The following is a 19,181-nucleotide window of genomic DNA, read 5'->3' on the forward strand; positions in this document are numbered from 1 at the left end:
GCATCTTCAGACATCCACATTATTGAGAGCCATGTCAGCCCAGAGTTTCCAATCTGGCACCAACGACGAGATCAAAGACGAATTCCAAGATGAAACACAGCAGGACCGTGAGGTTCATCATCTCGCTCGCATATTCACAGAACAATCTGAGCAACACAACATTGGATCCCCTTTTGCTGAAGACCGGAATCATCTCTTAGATCCTGCTAGCGAGACATTTTCTGCGAGAGCCTGGGCTAAATCGTTTTACGACCTACGGTATAGTAGCGATGACACGGCTGCTCGCGTCGCTGGTGTTGCCTTCAAAGGCCTCAATGTGTGGGGTAAGGGATCGCCCACCGATTTCCAGTCGACAGTAGGCAACATCTTCTTGAAGCTTCCTTCATTATTTGGCAGGGGTCAGCAAAAGATTGATATTCTACGAGATCTAGACGGCCTTGTCCTTCCAGGAGAGCAACTTTGCGTCCTCGGACCGCCTGGGTAAGTGTCATTCCCACTCAACACTGCAGCATTCGACTTACCTGAACTAGTTCCGGCTGCTCTACGTTTCTCAAGGCTATTATGGGCGAAACTCATGGCTTCGAAATTAGTCCAGAATCCTATCTCAACTACCAGGGCATACCTCCAAAAGACATGCACACTTCGTTTCGAGGAGAAGCCATTTACACCGCAGAGGTTGACGCACATTTCCCCCAACTAAGTGTTGGTGATACACTTTACTTCGCAGCTCAAGCTCGCGCACCACGGTCTATACCCGGTGGTGTCACTTCAAAGCGTTATGCTGAACACCTCCGCGATGTCAGTTTGTCAAATTCATGTCGCATGGCACACGCTGACGTTTCGCATAGGTTGTGATGAAAATGTACGGCATTTCCCACACAAACAACACGCGTGTTGGCGATGATTTCGTACGCGGAGTTAGTGGCGGCGAGCGCAAGAGGGTCACCATCGCTGAAGCTACTCTGAGCTTTGCATCCCTGCAGTAAGTCAAGACAGCAAAACAAGACAACGAACAATGCTAACAAGATGAATTAGGGCATGGGACAAGTGAGTTGAGAACTGAACATACAAGATGTACTGCAGCTGACCAGATGAAAGCTCAACTCGTGGGTTAGACTCTGCGAACGCAATTGGGTTTTGCAAGACCCTTCGAACACAGTGTGATGTGTTTGGTGCAACTACTTTTGTTGCCATCTATCAAGCCCCACAAGCTGCTTACGAGGTTAGTCTCCAGACATGTCAATCACTTGGCTTGAGAATATGGCTAACTTTCAAAAGCTGTTTGACAAGGTAACCGTCTTGTACGAAGGCCGACAAATATACTTTGGACCTACGCAAGAAGCACGCGAATACTTCCAGCGCCTTGGATTCGAATGTCCTCCCAACCAGACGACCCCAGACTTTCTCACCTCAATGACATCAGCTGCCGAGCGTCGGATCAGACCGGGCTATGAGAACAAGACGCCCCGAACATCAGACGATTTCGCTCGCTGCTGGAAGGAGAGCACTGAAAGGGCACAGCTCCTGCGTGCAATCGACGACTACCACCAGGCCTACCCGCTCAAGGGTGAAACCTACAAGCAATTTGCTCTCTCAAGGAGCCTGGAAAAGTCGAAAAACCAACGTCAGAAATCTCCATTCACTCTCTCTTACATGGCGCAGACGCGCCTCTGCATGTGGAGAGACATCCAGAGGCTCAAGGGCGACCCTAGCATCCCTTTGACGATGCTGATCCTCAATTTCTTCGAGGCCCTCATCGTGGCCAGTATCTTCTTCAATCTGCCCGAGAACACAGATTCATTCTTTCGTCGAGGGTCAGTCTTGTTCATAGTCATTCTAATCAACGCTCTTGGCAGCTTGATGGAGATTATGACTCTGTACGCGAAGCGGACCATTGTCGAGAAGGTGAGTTCTTTCCAGTCCGTAACCTGGAAAATTGAAGCTGACAACTGGTACAGCACAACCGTTATGCCCTTTACCATCCCAGCGCCGAGGCGATGAGCTCCATGATTGTCGACATGCCTTACAAGATTGCGAACTCGATTCTCGTCAATACCACTATGTATTTTATGGCCAACTTGCGTCGAGAGCCTGGGCCCTATTTCTACTTCCTACTGGTTGGATTCACAACGGGCATGTCAATGAGCATGTTCTTCCGCCTTTTCGGTTCAATGTCAAAGACCATGGCACAGGCGCTTGCGCCCAGCTCCGTCTTCTTGGTTGGTATCGCCCTTTACACCGGCTTTGCCATCCCAGTGCAGTACATGCGTGGGTAAGTTCTCCCTAGTTCCCATATTTTTTCTCCTATTGGCTATTGCGCAATGTGGCCGCTACCACGTGAGTTCCGGCTAACAATCTTAGATGGATTGCCTGGTTTAGATATATCAACCCGGTGTTCTATGGGTTCCAAAACATTATGGTCAATGAGTTCAATGACCGATCATTCCCCTGCTCGACTTTCATTCCCTCTGGGCCTTCATACGACAATGTCGCTCCAGAGCAGCGCGTATGCGCTACGAAGGGCTCGAGACCTGGGCTCGACTTCGTTGATGGAACTGCATACGTCGAGACTTCCTTTCAATACTCGTACGGTCGACGTTGGTCAAACTACGGCCTCATCCTGGCAATCACCACCTTCCTATTCCTTGCTCACTTGCTCATGACCGAACTGGTTGCATCTGAGCGCTCTAAAGGCGAGGTTCTCATCTTCCGCCGTTCCAAGATGAAGGCCATGGCCAAGCGCAAGGGCATAGATGCAGAGGGAGGTGGTGCGACTGCTCACGAAGGCGAGAAAATCACTTCAACTACCAAGTCGGATCAAGGAGAACAGAAGCAGGTCTCGGTTTTCCACTGGGAGAAAGTCAGATACGAAGTCCAGATTGGGAGTGAAACTCGTACTATTCTCGACGACGTTGATGGGTTTATCAAACCAGGCACCCTGACGGCTCTTATGGGTGTTTCAGGCGCAGGCAAGACCACACTTCTCGATGTCCTCGCAAGCCGCACTACCATGGGTGTCATTGGCGGCAATATGCTGGTTGATGGTCGCGAGAGAGATGAGTCATTCCAGCGACAGACAGGCTATTGCATGCAACAAGACATCCACCTCGAAACGTCTACTGTACGAGAAGCCTTGGAGTTTTCCGCCTTGATGAGGCAGCCACCAGAGTACAAGCGCGAAGAGCGATTGGCTTATGTAGACCATGTCATTCAACTACTGGATATGGAGCCGTACGCTGACGCGGTTGTCGGTATTCCCGGGTCCGGGCTCAATGTCGAACAGCGTAAACGGCTCACTATAGGAGTCGAACTTGCCGCTCGTCCAAGATTACTCCTCTTCCTTGACGAACCTACTTCCGGTCTCGACAGTCAAACCTCCTGGTCTATCTGCGATCTTATGGAGAAGCTCACTAAAGATGGCCAAGCCATCTTATGCACGGTCCACCAGCCATCATCGCTCCTCTTCCAACGATTTGACCGTCTCCTTTTGCTCGCGAGGGGAGGAAAGGTTGTCTATTTTGGGGACATTGGTGCCAATTCCGAGACACTTCTGGGGTATTTTTCCCGCGCCGGCGCACCAGAATGCCCCCCTGGCACCAACCCTGCCGAGTACATGCTGGGGGCCATTGGTGCAGCGCCTGGTACGAAGGCTGAGATTGACTGGCCTTCTGTTTGGAAGAGCAGCCCGGAATATGCCAACGTTCAGACGGAGCTGGCCAGACTGAGGGAACTCGCCAACCAGCCCTCTGCAGTCGCGGACAATGTCAGCCATCGGGAATTTGCTGCATCTTTCAAGGATCAACTGATGGCCGTCGCACTACGATGTGGTCAGCAGTACTGGCGCACACCAAGCTACATCTTTTCCAAAGCAGTCCTCACTGTCGGATGCTCACTTCTGATCGGCATGTCCTTGTTCAACAGCGAAAACACAATCCAAGGCCTCCAGAACCAACTGTTTGGCGTCTTCATCTTCTTGTTCGTGGTCAGTATAACCCCAGCCCTCTCAACTCGAAAGACGTATGCTAATAAAACTTCTAGGTCACTCAGCTCATCTTCCAAATCCTGCCCATGTGGATCTCCCAGCGAACCCTCTACGAAGCACGCGAACGACAATCCAAGACGTACGCCTGGCAGGCATTTGTTCTTTCGAACATTTTGATTGAACTGGCATGGAACGCCGCCGTGGCTTTACCCTGCTTCCTCGTCTGGTACTACCCCGCTGGCTACTTTCGCAACGCCGAAGTCACCGACAGCGTCTCCATTCGCGGTTTCCACACCCTCCTCCTAGTCGTCGCCGTTTTCATCTTCGCAAGCACCTTTGCCCACCTCTTGATCGCCGCAGCGCCAGACGAGTCGATAGCCAGCGTCACAGCTACCATCATGTCCGTTATGCTTTATGCATTCTGCGGTATCCTCGTTAAACGCGACGAGATGCCAAAGTTTTGGATCTTCATGTATCGCGTTGATCCCTTCACTTACCTCGTTTCGAGCTTTTTGAGCGCGACATTGGGCCAGGCAGGGATGACCTGCACTGAAACTGAGTTTCAGCGTTTTCTACCACCCCAGGGACAGACCTGCGGTGTGTACATGCAGGAGTACATAAACGGGAATGGCGGGTACCTTCGTGATGCACAAGCGACGGCCACATGCGACTTTTGCCCCATGGACAATACGAATCAGTTCTTGGAGAGCTTCAACGTCGATTGGAATACTCGCTGGAGGGACTTTGGTTTGCTTTGGGTGTACAGTGTTGTCAACATTGCCGCGGCCATTTTCTTATACTGGCTTGCGCGTGTTCCGAAGGGCAAGAAGGCGAAGAAGGCGTAGAGTGGCTACGGTGGGGTGATAATAAAACGTGACGTGAGTTCAACTCGCGATCATGGTTGCATGTTAGTGTAGTTTAATTAGGGTGGTTAATCGACCCATTTTCTTCAAAATATTTCAATAATCCCTTCGTCTCCCGTCGAAGCATATTTCAGTCTAGGCAAACGATTACTTTGTTCATTTCCCAAGTCAAACCAACCCCATGTTTTGCATCTGAAATTACTGCTGTGTGATGAATGTTAGGAAATTTGATATTACCGAGCAGTTCGCTACTCATCCCGCACCTCCTCCAACGACTTCTCTTTCTCGCAGGTACACCTTCAGCCAAAATACCATCCGGACTTATTTCGAGAGATGAGATGACGATGTGACTCTTCCGCACAGACAGCAACCTGGCGAGGATTCACAGAGAATACATGGTATACCCGCCACGACTCCGAGTCAACATGTGTCACTGTTGGCGATGCGAGTCAATTTTCACACCGAGCGTCACCATGTTGTGAGTCTCTACAAGTCATACCTGTAGAAGACTCATTCCGGTGGTCATGGGGAGTATTTAACACGAAGATTATGAATATGTTTCTCTTACACTCTTGTGTATTTTGCCGAGTACAGAATAGAAAGACGGTGCTACGTGGACTATTGCTTCTTGTGAGTGTTTGACGTTCGTACGGTGGATGATTGATTCTAACGAGGATGACAGCACATCGATTTACCACATAGCCACGCATATCAGAATCTACAGCGTTCACAATGTCTGCCGCGTTCAATTCACTCGAAAATGCTAGGACCTTGTTCTTATGCTTGTTTCTTCTCTTTGGCATACAAATCTCGGAGAAAGTCCAAGAAATCCACGCATCACCGGTACATGCACCCAACACACTCGATCAAACATCTTCTGATAACTATATACCCCAATATGAGTCGTACGGGTACCAGCAACCTATTTCCGGGCGCGACCTTCCTCCTCAGACGTCAAGCTACGACTTCGATCCGCCTGTCCTCGATGATGGGTGGAAATGGGGCAACGTAGTTATCGTCAACAAATGTAATGAGACATTCATCCTCACATCCGTTGGTGGATGGCGTCTCAGTGGCCCCCGTAATGACTCGACTGGATATGGTGCCAAAGAAGAGTTAATCCAGCACCACATCGCACCGGGCGAGAATTACACTGAAGCCTTTCGCAATACCTATATTGCTGCCGATGAGAAGCCAGGCTACGACCCTGCCACCGATAAGCTCTTCGGTCAGGGCATATCAATGAAGCTCGGGTGGACAAACGGTCCATATGTAGGCAACATATCGCAGCTTGAATACGCCCGGACTATTGAGGCTGCAGTGGAGCCGGATAAGGCGCTAACCTGGTGTGATGTATCGGAGGTGGACTGCGGGCAACGTTCTGATTTCAACGGCACAGATTTGACTGCTACGGAGGAGGACTATCGTCGCAAGACTGAGTGGTGTCCGGGATATCGGAGGGGAATGGTGCTCGAATTTGAGCCGAGTGAAGGTGCGAATGTGACGTGTGAAGGGTTCAAGTGCGAGGGGAAGTGTGCGGATATGTATATGTTTGATAGGACAAGGGAGGGAGAGCCGAGTAAGGTTTGTACGGGTGGGTTTAGGGGAAATATGGTATGGAGCTTGTGTGGTGTGAGTGGTTAGCGTGTTTATGAATAGCTATGTGTATGTGTGTCGGTTTGGACTTAGATTTCATGTTTGGCGTGGGGGTCATTTGGTTAGTCTGTTCGACCTTGTACAAGCTTCACCTTGTTGCTTACATTATCGTGAAACCCATGATACCATATATCAGTCGATCAAGATAATGTCTCACATACCATGACGTTGTCGGTAAACAGTTTTGCGCATACGCCGCGGCTGATTGCTTTTCTGCGAGGGGTAAGGCTGGTGTCTGCAGCCGCACTGCGTAGCATGGAAAGTGGCGTGTTTTCCAGATAACATCCGATACGGCCCATGCCATCGGCGATCCGGAATATTCTTTCGAAGAAGCAGCCGCCCACACCACCAGTTCCCAAGAAGAGGGATTTTGTTTTTCCCTCCAACCTGGGGCGCGTAAACTCCGGTCTATCTGTGGATCGAGGTGTATTCGTGATAGGCCATGGTACCTGATTAGATGCAGCCAATGGTGATCGCCACGGATCGTCCTGCCGCCCTCGGGAATATATCGTACATCATAATGACTAGTGATCCCGTGTGACGTGCGAATTACAAGGCAGAACACGAGTAACCCAGACTTAGTAGTCGAAGCACGTAAGTTGACGTGGGTGGGGTGTTCGGATGGTGGGGTTACATGTCATGTTCCCACGTGCGTGCGCTGATATTGTTGAACGTTGACATGTGTGCTGGGATTTTTTAGTTTTACATTTTGAGTGGTCGGTACTATGGCATGTCACTGGGAGGCGCCGCAGCACGTTGTGTTGAAAAAAAAAACGCACCACGTTTTCTTGGAAGAGCGCCCTGCAGCGGCGGGCTGACAGCTGCTAGAGCAGAAGCGCGGAAGCCGCAAGATCCAACCAGGGGGTACGCTTGCCAGCATGATCGCACGAGAAATAGTTCCATGGCAGTTGTGGGATTGGAATCGGACCGGGACATGGCAGAACAGGCTAATGGGCATGAAGCGGTATGCGAAATGTCAATGTCGACAACGACAAGTGTAATGGCATTAGTGAGGCTCTTTAGTGTAGCTGGCCAATGCGGTAGTCTTGGAAAGCTTCCCTCTGTCGTGGTTGCCAGAAGAAGGAGTTTGAGGCTAGCCGGATCGAGAGGGTATAGCAAACCCGCCGCGCTAACTTAGGTAGGGGTGCCCAGCCAATCGGGACAACGTGGCATCCCGCTTGACATTAGCGAGGCAGAAGAAGCAGTGCAGGTGCAGTGTCGCAAGCAAGGAATGAAAGTCGAAGCAGTATTTTTGGTAGTTGGGTAGGCTTGATGGGGCGATGGGTGCATGGCCGGGTCATGTGTTAGGTGCTTGGGTTGAGTGAGGATTGATCGCCCATGGCGCTCTCGGCTTAGGCTCCCGAAGGTGCGGCTGGCTACGCACTACGCGAAGTCCCTGGAATGACGTCGGCGCCAAGAGGCGTCATAGCGAAGCCGCCGGTTCGCCAACAGTCAATTTCGCCCAGGGCGGGATGCTCTAATGAGACAGGAGCAAGACGGATTCCGGCGCCAGTAAGCTTCACACGCCATCCAAATCACCTGTCGCAGCGGCTACTGTCTTTTGCGTGTGGGTGTGTGCTCCTCCAACTTCTTGTAAGTCTATCCAGGCCGGTCTGCATGGTGGTCAAGGACGAGGGCCCATCCTGATCCTGATCCTGAATCCTGGCATGAGCCCACCATCTGATTCTTACTCACCAAGCCCTCCCAGCTTGTGTCGACTGCGCACGGGGGGATTCGGCCTTTGCTGGCACTGGCACCTGGATAGCCTCAAATCCCATCCGTCGTAACTAAAGCGTGTTGTTGACTTGTCCATTGTTCATGGTGCGAGGGCCTCTTCACCGTCCATTCCTGTTAGGAGCACCGACTGCGACGTCATAGCCTCTGTTGTCCATCTATGCACCATAGTGCCGAGAGCCCAACACGATACTACCTGCGCTTTCTGTAGGAGAACTGGGGAATGCAATAATGACAAAGGCCCCGCTCCCCTCTCCTACTTCCAAGAGAGACGATAGTGCGCCGCCACCCACGGCGCGCCCGCCACTGCAGAGACTTGCCGCCAGCGATGCAAAAACATACCAGTCGCACACCCAGCACCCCGAGCCCCGCGCACCAGACGCCGCCCACACCACCGACGATGAAGCCACGGATACCGAAATGAGCGACCAAGGGAGCCAGCCCGCTGACGGGGACGGGGCTGGCCGACCACGCAGGGAGAGCCGCGACGATGCGCCACTGGGCAAAGCCTCGCCTGATGAGATGGAGGTGGAGCGCCTGCGCGGCCTACAATTGAAGATGCTGCAGCAACAGCAGCGCGCGCGCATGCGAACTTCGTCCAACACGCCCACAGTTGCCGCTCTGGGCTCTCGTCGCATTTCGCCCATAAAGGAAGAGCCGCTGCCAGGCATTTCACCCACGCTTGAGGGTGCCTTTAGCAGTCCCAGCCCCAGTCCACATCCACTGCCGACCAACTTTACTAATTCGACTGAGTCGACTGAATCCGCGAGGACCATCCGCGGAAGCATGCCGCCCACACCTGCCGCCCACGCCGTCCGCACGCCTTCCTACCCGTTCCCCACTGTGCCAAACACACCGCGATGGGCTTCGGCTTTCCACATGCCCTTCACCAGCCTGTCGCCCACCGTCATGGGAGGCCAGCCGAGAGAGTACGCAATGCCGAAAGAGCGCATCGTCTCCGAGAGCAGCACGCCTGCGGCATCAAGCACACCCTTTGCCCCCGCAGGCCGCAATTACCAGAGCCCTGATGCCGAAGACCCACGATTCCCCAGTCCCAATCTCTACGACATTGTATTGCATTTGGGCGCCGAGCCTGGCCTTGCAGCATGGTGGACGACCGTCACTTCGATAATGCGCGATCACTACGGAGCAGAGCGCGCCACCTTAGCAGTACCAGCGGACGCATCCGACATTGAGAATGTGCCCTGGGGCCAGAAGACCACCTTCACTGCGACGGCGAGTGATGGCAGTCCACATGCTGCCACCTACCAGGAAGCAATGGGCCAATCGAGGAACCCACAGTCCGAGACGCCAGGTCTGCGGGAAAACATGTCTTTCGATACCCCACCATCGACAGTGATCCCGGAACGGAGACCGAAGCTGTTCTCGCACCATTCCTTTGCTGGCCATGAACGCCAGAAGCCCATGTCGCCAGACACCCCGACGCCCTCGCAGCCAATTCGACCAAGAGGCCCAATGAGGGCTGCAAGCCACGCCCCTCACACCAGCTCAAGGCCAGAACACCCATTGAGACAAGTCTCACAGGCCTCATTTGACGGCAGTTCACCCAATCTTGCAGAGTCGACTCCAACCGGAGGTCCGTCTTTCAGTGACCCAGAATTTTCCAGTATTGGTGACCCTTCACCGCCCAGTGCCGTGTACCACATACTCCGTGCTCTCGACCACGAACCGGACGCGTTGATAGACAACACTGGAGTTAACCGTGTTCTGGAGAGGGGACGTCTGGTTACGTTGACTAGAGACTACTCGACTTCAATGGTCACCTCCAAAGAAGACTTATCCAAGGACAAGTCAGACCAGCCCAAGTCTGCCGGAACCCAGGCACAGGAAGCTCAAAAAGCAACAAATGCTCGTGGTCGTAATCTTGGCTTCGGTGACCCTCGACTACCTCAGCACTATGAAGAGTATGAACAGTATCCAAGTTCGCCATGGGCACAATCACCTGCCCCTTCGCCAGCTATCCAAAACGATGCTGACGCCAACCCCTTCTTTACGACCGGCAGCGTTGACGAAGACACGTTCAATCCATCCCGCTCTCCGCAGGATTACACAAATTATGGCATGGTCGAAGCCATCGGCATTGATAAGGCTAGCACCGTCACACACATACCGCTGATACACCCCACCCTGTCGCAGGTAATGTCGTCGCCAGATGTATCCACTCCTTCCCAAACCCCCTCTATGACCAGGAGACAATCTGAACAGTCTATGGGCGCTTCGTCGTCCTACAGAGAGGATTTTGTGAGAAAAGCGCCCATTGCAATTCTTTCCATCCTGTCGCCCATTGTGCCATATCCACGTAACTTGACCAACTCGCTCAAGCATCTTGGACCTCATCTGGCAACGTCCTTTTCCAATGCCTGGCATTTCAGCAATGCACAAGCCCAGGTCGCCTCTATACGACAGCGACGTATGACTACCGGCACGACAGGAGGTATCAATATGCCCTCAGATTCCGATAGTCTTGACGACTTGCTTCATCTTGATCTTGAAGATATAACAAACTCTGCAGCGGGGAGCGTCACTAGTCCCTCCGACTACTCTGGCCGTTCCAAGCATAGCCCGGGCGGTTCTATTGCAGGGACACCCGGATGGGACGCTACTTCGCTGGGGTTCTCTAGCAAGCAATCCGTTAGTAGCACGCCTGGGCATCTTGCCGGCAGTGAAGCGGTCGAGAGCTACTTTGATGCCAGAAAACAATATACCAAGTCACTAACTCAGTCCGCACAAGACCAATGTGCACGGAAGACAGACAAACGGCCCACAAAACGCGTCACTATGAACCCTGTAGCTGAGCAAGTTGGCGAGGATACTTCCAAGTCACGTAATGAAAAGGAAGATACGTTGAGCGCACGCCGCGTTCCACTGCAAGACCCTTCTAGCCGTAACCATTCCTACTTACACTCGTACGGGGCGGATTTTACTTCATCCTTCCAATCGTTACCGGCTGCGACAACGCCAGGAGGACGACCTCAAGCTTCCCAGACGCATGCCAGACGCTCTTCTATCAGCGATGTCGATATGCCACCTCCTTCTGAAAGCTTGCTTCGGACCATCATCGACTCATTGCCCGTGCAGATATTTACTGCCGCACCAACCACTGGCGTCATAACCTGGGTGAACTCCAAGTTCTTGATATATCGAGGTCAGACTTCTGGCCAAGTCCTGCAAAACCCGTGGGATGCCATGCACCCAGAGGACCGTGGATCTTATCTGGAGGAATGGAGTCGATCCTTGAGGACAGGCCAACAGCTCCAGAAGAAAGTTAGGCTCCAACGGTTTGATCAATGCTATCGGTGGTTCTATGTTCGCGTTGCACCACTCAAGAACAAACGCCAACAGATAGTTCACTGGATTGGGACTAACATGGATTTCCATGAGCAACATCTCGCTGAACAGAACTCGGCCCGTCAACAGGAGACGGCGGCTTCTGAAGCCAAGTATCGCGCACTGGCGAACTCAAGCCCTCAGATCGTTTTCGTCGTCTCCGACCGTAGAGGCCTGACCTTTTGCAACTCCCAGTGGATCTCCTTCTCTGGCCAAAGTGAGGCTAATGCCCTGGGTAACGGCTTCTTGGAACACGTGCACCCTGACGATGTCATCAAGTGCAAGCTTCCGGAGCTAGACGAACATGGTGTAGCGAACGTACCCACGACGTTACCATCTGACCACGGGCAACACGACTCCAGTTCTTCTGATGCTTCATCAGAGACAGAGAGAACCATAACTAGTCCTAGTGGCTCGGCACCAGACAGGATGGATATGCCACAGGCCAAGCTCTCGAAACTGGCAAGCACGGGAATACTAAGGGTCGTCAAGGACGCTCATGGACGCCCGTCTTACTCTACCGAAGTCCGACTTCGCAATAAAGATGGTGATTACAGGTGGCACCTGGTAAGGGTTCTGTTGGAGAAGTCGCTGGCTGAGAACAACAACGAGGAAACATGGTATGGCTCGGCTACAGACATCAACGACCACAAATTACTCGAGCAAACTCTGAAGGAGACCATGGACGCGAAATCCAAGTTTTTGAGCAACATGTCCCACGAAATCCGAACCCCACTGAACGGTATCTCTGGCATGGTCAACTTCCTTCTCGATAGCGTTCTCAACGCCGAGCAACTAGAGCACGTCAACATCATCAAGGCTAGTACCGATAGCTTGCTCAATCTCATCAACGATATTCTCGACCTGAGCAAGGTCGAAGCGGGTATGATCAAGCTTTCGATGGAATGGCTTCATTTACCGTCTTTGCTTGAGGAAGTCAACGACCTGAACATGGGACTTGCCATTCAGAAAGGTCTTGAGCTTAATTATCTCGTTGAGGAAGGTGTGCCAGCAGAGGTCAAGGGCGACAAGTTCCGCATTCGGCAGGTGCTTCTCAACGTGGTGGGCAATGCAATCAAGTTCACAGAGCGTGGGGAGATCTTCATACGCTGCAAGGTTCAGCCACCGGATCGTTCTCCGCCTTTGAAGGAGAACGAGACGATGGTTCGATTCGAAGTCATTGACACAGGACAGGGCTTTACTGATGCTGAGGCTAAGTACCTCTTCAAAAGGTTTAGCCAGATTGATGCCAGCAGTACTAGACAACATGGTGGTACAGGCCTTGGCTTGGCCATTTCCATGCAATTTGTCGAACTACATGGAGGCAGGATGGACGCTAGAAGCGCGCCAGGCAAAGGCTCAACCTTCTTCTTCACGATCAAGTTCGGACTCCCCACTGCTGAAGACTATCCCAAGCCGCTTGTGTCGACGCCAGGAACGCCAGCGTTTGAGACTCCACTCATTACTCCATCAGCACCACCACAACCTCCGCAGCCATCGGCTCTACAGAAGTTTGTTCAATCACAGACGCCTGGGTACACGCAACTCAAACGCGTATCGAGCCTGTCATCTGAAAAGAGCGAGCCTGTCAAATCTCCGATTCACAGTTCGTCGGCCTCTGAGCGCTCACGTGACTCGCCTTCGCTGTCCTCTGGAAGCTCTGACCATTCACTAACTAGTGCTGCACTCACTGGACAATCAAGTGTGCGATCAGAAAGATCATCAGCGTCATCATATATGCAACAGGTCAAAGCCTCCCCGGACGCCAATATCAACCTGGAACTGCCTCCCAAGCGACCGGATAGCGAAAGGCAACATCCCTCCGGCTACTCTACAGGGTCTACTGAATCGGAACAGACGGCCCGCCAATCTTCACCGCACCGCAGTCTTTCACCACTCGGTAGTGCCCTGCAGCCTCCGATGTACTCTATTCTTGTGGTGTGTCCACTGGAGCATAGTAGGGAAGCTACAATCAGACACATCAAAAACACGCTTCCCCAAGGCATACCTCATCAGGTAACCGGGCAGTCAAGCAACATTGAAGCGCAAAGAATGATGGGTGGTGATAACCCGGTATTGTTCACTCACGTTGTTCTGGTGCTGCATGATACGGCCGAAGTACATGCGATTATGGATCAGATTTTCAGCTCTACTTCATATGGCAATACATCCGTAGTCGTTGTATCAGATCCATCGCAGAAGAAAGAACTCATGAGGGATGCTCCGCACTACGACTATGATCAGCTCCACATCGATCGTCGTCTGCAATTTATCTACCGACCACTGAAGCCGTCCAAATTCGCCATCATATTCGACCCCCAGAAGGAGCGTGAGTCCAGTACAGATCGCAACCAGGATAGTGCGCAGCAAGTTGTGGTCAGCCAAAAGCTTGTATTTGAGGAGCTCAAGCGTCGGGTCGGTGGCAAGAACCACAAAGTTCTCCTCGTCGAAGACAATAAGATCAACCAAACTGTAAGATTGGCAGTCATCTCCACGTATCTTCCGATATTGACTTCTCTTAGGTGATCCTAAAGTTCCTTGCTAGGATCGACATCGAAACAGAGACTGTACTCGATGGTGTTCAAGCTACTGAAACCATCTTCTCCAAACCGCCGGGCTACTATTCAATCGTACTTGTAAGTATCTGGTGGCATTTGCTTCACGTGTTTCATACTAACAATCCCAGTGCGATTTGCATATGCCCAACAAAGATGGGTATCAAGCCTGCAAAGAGATCCGGCGATGGGAAAAGAAGCATGGGTACCGTCGCCACCCGATCATCGCGCTCTCTGCCAACGTCCTCGGGGACGTGTACGCAAAGTGTGTGGAAGCGGGCTTCAACTCTTATGTCACTAAGCCGGTGGAGTTCAAGGAACTCTCTCTTGCCATGACCAAATTCCTGGACCCGGATGATCCATCGAAGCAGCCTGCTCTCATGAAGAAGAAGTGAGAGGAGTCGGTTTTATCTTCACGCACACGTACATTATATCGAGGCATGGCCCCCGATTTTGCTCCTACTTGCATCAGCGAACGGCGCAGTTAGAGACACGACACATGCTTCTGGGCAGTCTGGGCAGGGTCGTTATCCACGTATCACTATGGATACACTAGACGGGGGCGTCGCTACCACAGGATATTCAGGGTTCTTTATTCTTTTTCTTTGAATCACATCTAAGCTGTCTGGCGAGATGTAATATTTTTATTTTGGGATGAACGCATTGGGCATTTTGAAGGCGTACGGATAGGTGGGGACGAGCGAAGAAATGATTCCCCTTTTGCTGCTATGAAATAATTAGGTACTTCACCATGGGATTACGGGGATGACGGGTGGGGCAGCACTACAAACATTGGATATATCCGCTGCATGTGGGGCTGGAGGTGATGATCGCGAACGCAGGATTGTACGATAGATGTGCAGATGAGACGAATGTATATCACAGTTTAAGTCTAGCAATTCCTATTGATACTCACCCTACTAAGACCGAGTAATGCGAGAAAAGAGTATCGACGTAAAGATGGCTTCACATAGCCGATATGGGTGCGCTAGACAGGCATGGCATGTCGAAAAGCGTCTTCTCCACTTCGGAAACACACGATGCAAACATCACCACTTCCTCCGCGGGGCTGCTCTCAGCCCTCATCTGACATGCGCGTGGATGCTGATTGGCGGATATGTACAAGGGTCTAATTGTCGTCATCGTCGGCCTAAGCTTCACAATAACCTAAAGTCCGGGCCACCCCGAAACACCTCCTCTGACACCAGGCGCGCGCTGACACTGTGTCTTTCACTGTCTGTCACTGTCTTTACACCCGCCACATCTGTTGCCGCGTCACAAACTGCGCCTCGACCATGGCTTCTGCGACAGGAATACCACCAAATGCCACTGCGGCGCGCGGCCAGAGTGAAGAGGAACCGCTCCTAGGCAGAAGAGGAGATGCCAGCCAGGTGGAGGGACAGCCTCTCTACCACAACCTGTGGATTGGTGTGTAATATTAAGCTTCGGGAGGAGAATATGACAGAACGAAGTTAACACCCTCTATAGGCACTGCTCCCATTGCGCAGGCAGGAATATGGATCGTAAGCGCAATCCCCCGATTGCCAACACCACAGCCCATACTAACTTGTCACCCAGCTCGCAGCCATAGTCTGGGGAGCAATTCTCTCCCATAAGCTCATCTTCTTCTCCTGGCATCCCGTAAGCCTCATCCCCACCCCTTGATACCCCCCTGTGACGACCACACCCGCTAACCGCGTATTTTGCCTTGGCCACAGCTCCTCAACTCCGTAAGCCAAAACAGTACCCTAGAGTTCCCCTCGCGACAACCGTATCATTGATACCCTATTAGGCCGGCTTCCTCCTCGCCATCCAAGCAGCCCTCATCCTGCAACCGACGCATACCCCCGAACAAAAGCGCTCCGGCACCATTGCCCACTTCCTCTTCCACGTCGTGGGCGCCTCGGCCCTTACGGCCGGCCTTATCATCATCGAGATTAACAAGGCGGGTCCCGGTCACGAACACTTTGCTTCTGCGCACGCGCGTCTGGGTCTCGCGTTTTACGTGTTGGTGTATATTCAGGCTATTGTGGGCTTTACGCAGTATTATGTGCCGCAGTTGTATGGTAGTGTGGACAAGGCGAAGAGCATCTACAAGTATCATCGGATGGGCGGTTATATTATTGCGACACTTGGCTTGGCTACTATCTGCGCGTCGTCGTGGACTACGTATAGTTTGTATGTGGCGCATATTCAGCATTGGGCGGTTATCGTCGCTAGTGTGTTGGTGCTGGTAGGTGTTGTGCCGAGGATTCGGTTGAGCAAGTTTGGGATTGGAAGGGCTTGAGGGGTTGTGGGATTGGAGTGTGGTGTGAGAGGACGAGTGGATGACGGAAGAAGGGTGGGTAAAATAGGATAGGGCAATTGCGTGGGGGGCTTTTTGTAGATGGCATTCCGCTCTTATGGCGTTTGTGATGTTGATACAGTAATGACAGACATGTTTTGACGCTACCTCAATAACTTCAGCTATTCCCTGCTCCACTTTACCATATCGAACTCTAAACTAATGCGTTTTAGTGAGCGTTTCCTCTTGTTGGCCTGCGTATGTCGACGTGATTTGAGCCTTTTAATCTTTCAGCTCTTTCTTTCCCCATGTCATCTTCAAGAGAACAGGCATGTCACACCCTCAGTGTTTTCAAGCTTTACTAATACATCCATGATGGCTTTGTTTCCTGCTTGTGTAAGTAACCTTCTTATCTACGAGTATAGTAGGAAAGAATAACTTTAGTCCCTTTTTCACTGGTTGCTATGTTGTAATTTCTTGTTCAAGTCTTGTTTATTCAGAAGACAGGAAAAATACAAGACTTGATGGAAGATGTGTTACAAGCTACGACAGGCAGTAGGCTAGTGATTTTGAAGCTGAGATGTCACTGTATTTGTTTATTCATGTTTGTGGGTGGTATTCCAAGGTGGTTTGTTGTATTAACTAGAAGGCTAGGTAGAGGAAGGTGGAATAGGTGAATAGATGTGTGACTCTTTTATTCAAAGCCTTGAGCAGAGAACTGCATGTCACGTTGCTAAGCTGCAACTGAGCATTGTACCCTAGCTATACAAGCATCTTTAGTCTAGCCGTAGATCTTCATCCAGATTTTTTACACATCTTCTCAGAACTAGATCATAGGACAAGCTATGTCCGCATCCATGCCTACCCAACTGAACTTGAATACCCCCTCTTGCCCTAACCATGGTCTTTAACCTTCTTCCGGAGAACTCCCACGCCAAGTTCGCTGAAATCAAGCATAAGGTCAATAACAGCGAATTTGTCGACCAGCTCTATATGGGCATCGATGGTTGCGCTGACAATGCTGCGCAGATCCATGTCGTCCTCGGGAGCGGTAGAAAAGGCATGATGTGCCGCAACGGGGAAGTTGTCATCGTCCCAGAAGTTCTTGCATGCCCGGCTAAACTTCTCTACGACTAGATCTTTGAGACCGACGACATTATATTTGTCTGTGATTTCGTACATCTTCGCATGAAGAAGAAGCTGGTCGGAGGTGCCATTGAGAGGAACATAGGCCAGTGATGGATCGCATTCTTCGCAAACAAAGTCTGTCTTCGGGGCTGAGCCACAGGTGTGATGCGAACACACATAGACATCCGTACCCCAAACGGACGTACAAGTATGCGGAAATGCATAGGTAAAGGTATTTCCTGAGAAGTGATATGTCATACTCTTTGTCTCGTCCATAGGAAATCGTTCGGTTTTTGTTGACTCCGTATCAGGCAGGACCGGATCGTACTCGCCCTTGTACAGGTACTGAATCATTTGCTTCACAGCTTCCGGATCGTCCCTGGGTAGATCAACTTTGTGAAGTGTTGATTCCTTTCGTCGAATGAGTCATAATCCTTCTCGTCCGCACTATTTCCAACACGTACCTTTCCACCAAACTCAAGTGCATGTGCAAAAAAGTCTACTTGAGTGCAAACAATGGCCTTGTGAACCTTGTGTGTGTCGGCCCCACATGTGATGACGAAATCCGAGTAAGCCCCAGACTCGAGGAGGCTGTTCGATGATTAGCGAGCGATTTCATAGAATAGAAACAAGCATTGGAGAGATGAGCATACCCTTTGACTGTGGTCAAGACCTGTTGTTTAGAAGCTTCCGCCATGTTGTCTGACGAGCGCTTTTGCTGCGTGCGACAACGAGAAAGAGGAAGAGGAAGAGAAAGGGCACCATAAATAGTAGGTGGGGGGTAGAGCGGCAGGAGTTTTTCCGGGGCGCTGCACGCCAAGACGATAGCGTGGAGAGGGTGAAAGAAGAACCAAGGAAAGGGATAGATTCATTATCAGTTCAAGAAAACAAGGCTATATTACAACTAGGTAGTGTACTTCCTAATATATTATTAGACCTGAATCACTTAAAATGTATAGCTATCAACATAACTATATAAAATAATAAGCTTTGTGTCGGCATACACACGGTGTGTCGCCTAATAAGGCCCAATGTACCGCCTCGATCCTACTTCGGCCCAACTCGGACCCAACGCTATGTATACCTTCGTAGCCCCCACATTCGTAGAATCATCATACACCAGAATACCAATACACAAGATTACCTTAGCTACTGTTATTCACCGTACGATCGTACAAGGCCTTCCAACACTGATCAGTGATTGCACGGCAGTCACAGACAGTTAGGTTAAGAAGAGATAGATTCTTTACCCCGCGCGTTCCCTAGATTGCCTATATCAGCAAGGCGGAGTTATCTATGCTAAGCTCACTGTTAGCTATATCAGGCGTCGTTCGTGGCTAGCGACCGACCGTCAGACTCCGCAACAATCAATCGGATCGGCATGATTGATTCCTATCTAGGTTAAAGGCTGCCTAATGAAGTAATTCTTTAACCTATATAGGAATCAATCATGTCAATCGATTGATTGTTGCGGAGTCTGCCGACCGTTACAGCCGTATCAGAAGCGTTCCAAGACGCCGTCTATACACGCGCCAACCGACCGGTTGAGATTTGACCCGTGTACAACCCACGACCACCGACGCATCTCTAGCGAACGCAGCTAGCGCAACAAGCGTCAACAAGAACACAAT

The 19,181-nt window shown here is 51.2% G+C and overlaps 5 protein-coding genes across 5 annotated transcripts; 4 read left to right on the plus strand and 1 right to left on the minus strand.

Moving 5' to 3' along the window:
- Positions 1 to 31: 31 nt before the first annotated feature.
- On the plus strand, positions 32 to 4,827 carry PtrM4_024290 (CcmA, ABC-type multidrug transport system, ATPase component; the record flags this gene model as incomplete). Its single annotated transcript, XM_066103607.1, has 9 exons — positions 32 to 480; positions 531 to 798; positions 849 to 982; positions 1,036 to 1,047; positions 1,099 to 1,222; positions 1,279 to 1,905; positions 1,959 to 2,272; positions 2,362 to 3,982; positions 4,039 to 4,827. The coding sequence occupies 9 exons, from the start codon at positions 32 to 34 to the stop codon at positions 4,825 to 4,827; spliced, it is 4,338 nt and encodes a 1,445-aa protein (XP_065965809.1).
- A 750-nt stretch (positions 4,828 to 5,577) lies between these two features.
- On the plus strand, positions 5,578 to 7,502 carry PtrM4_024300 (uncharacterized protein; the record flags this gene model as incomplete). The annotated part of the gene is made up of 2 exons (XM_066103608.1): positions 5,578 to 6,337; positions 7,330 to 7,502. The coding sequence occupies 2 exons, from the start codon at positions 5,578 to 5,580 to the stop codon at positions 7,500 to 7,502; spliced, it is 933 nt and encodes a 310-aa protein (XP_065965810.1).
- A 964-nt stretch (positions 7,503 to 8,466) lies between these two features.
- PtrM4_024310 (BaeS, Signal transduction histidine kinase) lies at positions 8,467 to 14,533 on the plus strand (the record flags this gene model as incomplete). Its single annotated transcript, XM_066103609.1, has 3 exons — positions 8,467 to 14,055; positions 14,106 to 14,219; positions 14,270 to 14,533. 3 exons carry the CDS (start codon positions 8,467 to 8,469, stop codon positions 14,531 to 14,533), a joined length of 5,967 nt encoding a protein of 1,988 aa, XP_065965811.1.
- A 900-nt stretch (positions 14,534 to 15,433) lies between these two features.
- PtrM4_024320 (uncharacterized protein) lies at positions 15,434 to 16,425 on the plus strand (the record flags this gene model as incomplete). The annotated part of the gene is made up of 5 exons (XM_066103610.1): positions 15,434 to 15,566; positions 15,627 to 15,661; positions 15,717 to 15,779; positions 15,857 to 15,868; positions 15,931 to 16,425. 5 exons carry the CDS (start codon positions 15,434 to 15,436, stop codon positions 16,423 to 16,425), a joined length of 738 nt encoding a protein of 245 aa, XP_065965812.1.
- An 891-nt stretch (positions 16,426 to 17,316) lies between these two features.
- PtrM4_024330 (BTB domain containing protein) lies at positions 17,317 to 18,247 on the minus strand (the record flags this gene model as incomplete). The annotated part of the gene is made up of 3 exons (XM_066103611.1): positions 17,317 to 17,961; positions 18,015 to 18,141; positions 18,204 to 18,247. The coding sequence occupies 3 exons, from the start codon at positions 18,245 to 18,247 to the stop codon at positions 17,317 to 17,319; spliced, it is 816 nt and encodes a 271-aa protein (XP_065965813.1).
- Positions 18,248 to 19,181: the final 934 nt, after the last annotated feature.

This window comes from Pyrenophora tritici-repentis, chromosome 1 (genome assembly GCF_003171515.1).
Source record: "Pyrenophora tritici-repentis strain M4 chromosome 1, whole genome shotgun sequence".
Taxonomy (NCBI): Eukaryota; Fungi; Ascomycota; class Dothideomycetes; order Pleosporales; family Pleosporaceae; genus Pyrenophora; species Pyrenophora tritici-repentis.